The following is a 3,281-nucleotide window of genomic DNA, read 5'->3' as shown; positions in this document are numbered from 1 at the left end:
GCAAGGGGGGGGAAAAGTCAGCAAGGGGCCCACGTCGGGCCGGCATGGACCGCCGGCCACCGGGCAGCGGCGAGGGGCACGCGGACACCCAGCTCGCAGGGGAACATACCTCGTCCTCTACCCGGCCGATGAGATAGCTGTTCAGGTGGACCAGCCCGTCAGTGCCAGTGTGCAGGTACGAAGGGGCCGACTCGCCGCTCTCGGAGACCGGCATCGGGAAGCGCAGTGACGAGTAAAAGCGCTCCGCATCATTGGTCGCCAGGTACCGACAGCTGGAGGGAGGGGGACGGGCGAGGGAGTCAGCGTGTGCCGGGCATAGACATGGGCATGGGCATGGGCATGTGCATGGGGGGGGGCGGGGGCGGGGGGCGTCGGAGAGCAGGGAAGCAAGGCGTCGGGCGCACCTCTTCGGCAGGAAGTGAGACATCTCTTGCGGCGACGATGGACGGAGGGGAGGAGAGGAGCGAGGGAGCGGCGAAGGCTGGCAAGGAGGGGGGGAGGGGGGGGGGGGGGCAAAGGGGGACAGGGAGGGGGCAATGGAGATCGCCGCGCGGCCTCCCCGGCTCCGGGCTGGGCCCACTTGGCACCCGGGCCGGACCGACGCCGGGCCGCGTGATACCCCGCCGCATGGGCTCATCCGTGGGCAGCTGGTCGGGGGTGCACGCGCGCGCCCCGGCGAGCGGATGGCACGAACCCCCTTCTCTCGCCTCCGCCGCCCCTCCTCCCGCACCCCGGCCCCCTCAAGGGCGAGCGAGGTGTTCAGCCTCGATCCCCGGGCCGGGGGGGGCACCCATCTCTCCCCCCACCCCCTCGCCCTCGCCCCTTGTTCGTCCCTCCGCTCTTCCTTCGCTCTCCTGCGTTAGCCACCGGTGCGATGGTCCCCTCGCCGGATCCCGGGCCATCGATAGCCCCCCCGGCCGGGGCTGGGCCCGGCGTCGGGGCCGGTCCCTCGTCCAGCACCTCTTCACATGGCGGCCAGGCCCCGGCGTGGCCGTCGCCGTCGCCGTCGCCGTCGCCGTCGCCATCGCCATCGCCATCGCCATCGCCATCGCCGCCCCCGGTGCGCGTGCTGCGCACGCTCCGCGCGCCGCGGACACCGGAACGCAAGCGCCCGCATGCGGCGATGGCGGGCAGTCCGGCCGCGAAGCGTGCCCGGGTCGGGCCGCAGGCGGCGGACCCGGCGCACCTGGGCCTCCGGTGCCCGCACCCCGGGTGCGAGCGCGACTTCCCCAAGCCATCGCGTCTGAAGGAACACCTGCTGTCTCACGAGTCGGACCGGCCGTTCACCTGCCCGGAGCCCGACTGCGGCCGGTCCTTCATCCGGGCGACACACCTGCGCCGGCACTCGCTGGTGCACCAAGACGCGCGGCCCTTTGCCTGTACGCAGTGCGATGCGTCCTTCAAGTCGCAGGCGCACCTGCGCCGGCATGAGAACCTCCACTCGGACCCGCGGCCTTTTGTGTGCGATGTGCCGGTCCCGGTGGAGGGCGACGCCCCTGAGACCGAGTCGGACTCCGCCCCTTCGGAGGCCGACACCCCTGGCCCGATGCGCCCCTGCGGCGAGGCCTTCTCCAAGCAGCAGCACCTGCGCCGGCATCTGGCCGAAGCCCACGCCGGCCGACTGCCATACCCCTGTGCCGGGTGCGATCGGTCCTTCTCCACCCCCAGCAAGCTGGCCCGGCATGTCCAGAAGATCCACTCCGGTACGGCCATGTACCCCGCACGACGCGAGGGCCACGGGGGGCGGGGGCGGGGGGGATGCTTTTTCTTCTTTTCTTTTTCCCCCCCCCCCCCCCCCCCCCTCCCCCATCTCGCCCAATCATGCGCCTGGCTGCTGACATGGGAGGCGACGCCCGCATGTGTGCCGCCACGCAGACAGCCCGCAGTATGTGTGTGATTTCGATCCCGCCTGCGGGCTGGCCTTCCAAAACTGGTCGACCATGCGCGAGCATGTGAAGAACGTGCACACGCATGTGCCCGGCACATGCGAGGTGTGTGCGCGGGTCTTCCCCAACTACAAGGCCCTGCGAGCGCACTACCAAATCCACAACCCCACCCGGCCGCTGCTCCCCTGCACGGAGCCGGGCTGCGGGCGCTCCTTCACCACGGTGCGTGTCGGCGCGATCGCCCCCATGCGTGTGTCTCTGCTTGTGTGTGGGGGGGGGGGGGGGGAGGCGGGGGATGTGTCTCCGCCAGAAGTGGACGCACCTGGTACTCGTGTTGACGCTCGTCGCTCTGCCATCCTCTCGGGCCAAACGCACCCGTCTGCGGCATGTCGCCAATCAGCCGCGCAACCTGCGCCAGCACTTGAAGAACTACCACTCGAAGGAGAAGAACACTCGCCGGCAGGCCGCGGCCAAGCTTCGGCAGGAGGTGCGCACTGGCGTGGGCTTGCTTCCACCTGCCCCCTTTCGGCCCTGCTGCGGGCCATAGAATACGCGCCCCCAGTATCGGACATGATCCGCCCCCCCCCCCTTCACATACTCACACACACACACACACACACACACACACACACACACGCGCGCGCGCCTCCCCTGACGCCGGTTAGCGGGCAGCTCTGTCCGAGCTGCAGGAGCTGCGCGGCGACCAGCAAGATGTTCGGCTGCTCCTCTCGCTGGCCGGCCTGGCGCCAGTCGACGCACTGGAGGCCGAGCGCATGGCCATCACCCGGGAGTCCTCGCCCGGCTGGGACGGGGGGGGATCGCCGACAGCCGCCTCCGACGAGGCGGCATCCTCCCCGCTGGCAGGGGCCCCGGCGAAGCGCGCGATCTGACGAGCCGTTCGTTGGCATGTGTATAAATCTGTGTTCTCTGTTCGTCCCGGCCTTTTCCTTCACTTTTTGGGGCCGCGGCGCCTTGGTGGAGATCCCGGCACGCCGCGTCCCCCCCCCCTGAAGAAGATGGGGGCAGGGGGGGGGGGGGCCATCGGTCGGCGAGTCCAAGGCCGATCGGGCTGGCGGCCCGGGCCTCCAGAGAAGGCGCGGAAATGTGTCTTCTTTTGTCGTGCACGTTGTCAGTCCCCCGCCCCCTCCCCCCCCCCCCCCGGGACGGGGGGGAGAACAGGCGGGGGAGAGAGATGACTGGGCTGGGCATGTTCCGATCGTTTGATGTCGGGCTTTTCGGGCGGCGTCTTGACTGGGCCGGCGGCGGGGCCGTTCCCCGTACACCATCCCCCCCCCCCCTCCCTCTTTTCCCCCTTTGCCCCCTCCAATGACTATCACCGAGTACGCACCCGCCCTGCCCATCGCCTCTCTCTCTCTCCTTCCCTCTTTCTCACAC

At 70.3% G+C, this 3,281-nt stretch overlaps 1 protein-coding gene across 1 annotated transcript; it reads left to right on the top strand.

The window, feature by feature from the left end:
- Positions 1 to 874: 874 nt before the first annotated feature.
- Positions 875 to 2,816, top strand: H696_01440 (hypothetical protein; the record flags this gene model as incomplete). The annotated part of the gene is made up of 4 exons (XM_009495337.1): positions 875 to 1,703; positions 1,876 to 2,108; positions 2,287 to 2,373; positions 2,552 to 2,816. The coding sequence occupies 4 exons, from the start codon at positions 875 to 877 to the stop codon at positions 2,774 to 2,776; spliced, it is 1,374 nt and encodes a 457-aa protein (XP_009493612.1). The 3' UTR covers positions 2,777 to 2,816.
- Between the last annotated feature and the right edge of the window lie 465 nt (positions 2,817 to 3,281).

The sequence above is a fragment of the Fonticula alba genome, assembly GCF_000388065.1.
Source record: "Fonticula alba strain ATCC 38817 unplaced genomic scaffold supercont2.2, whole genome shotgun sequence".
NCBI lineage: Eukaryota > Rotosphaerida > Fonticulaceae > Fonticula > Fonticula alba.
Note: the sequence above shows the minus strand (reverse complement) of the source record. Positions and strands in the feature narration are given on the sequence as shown.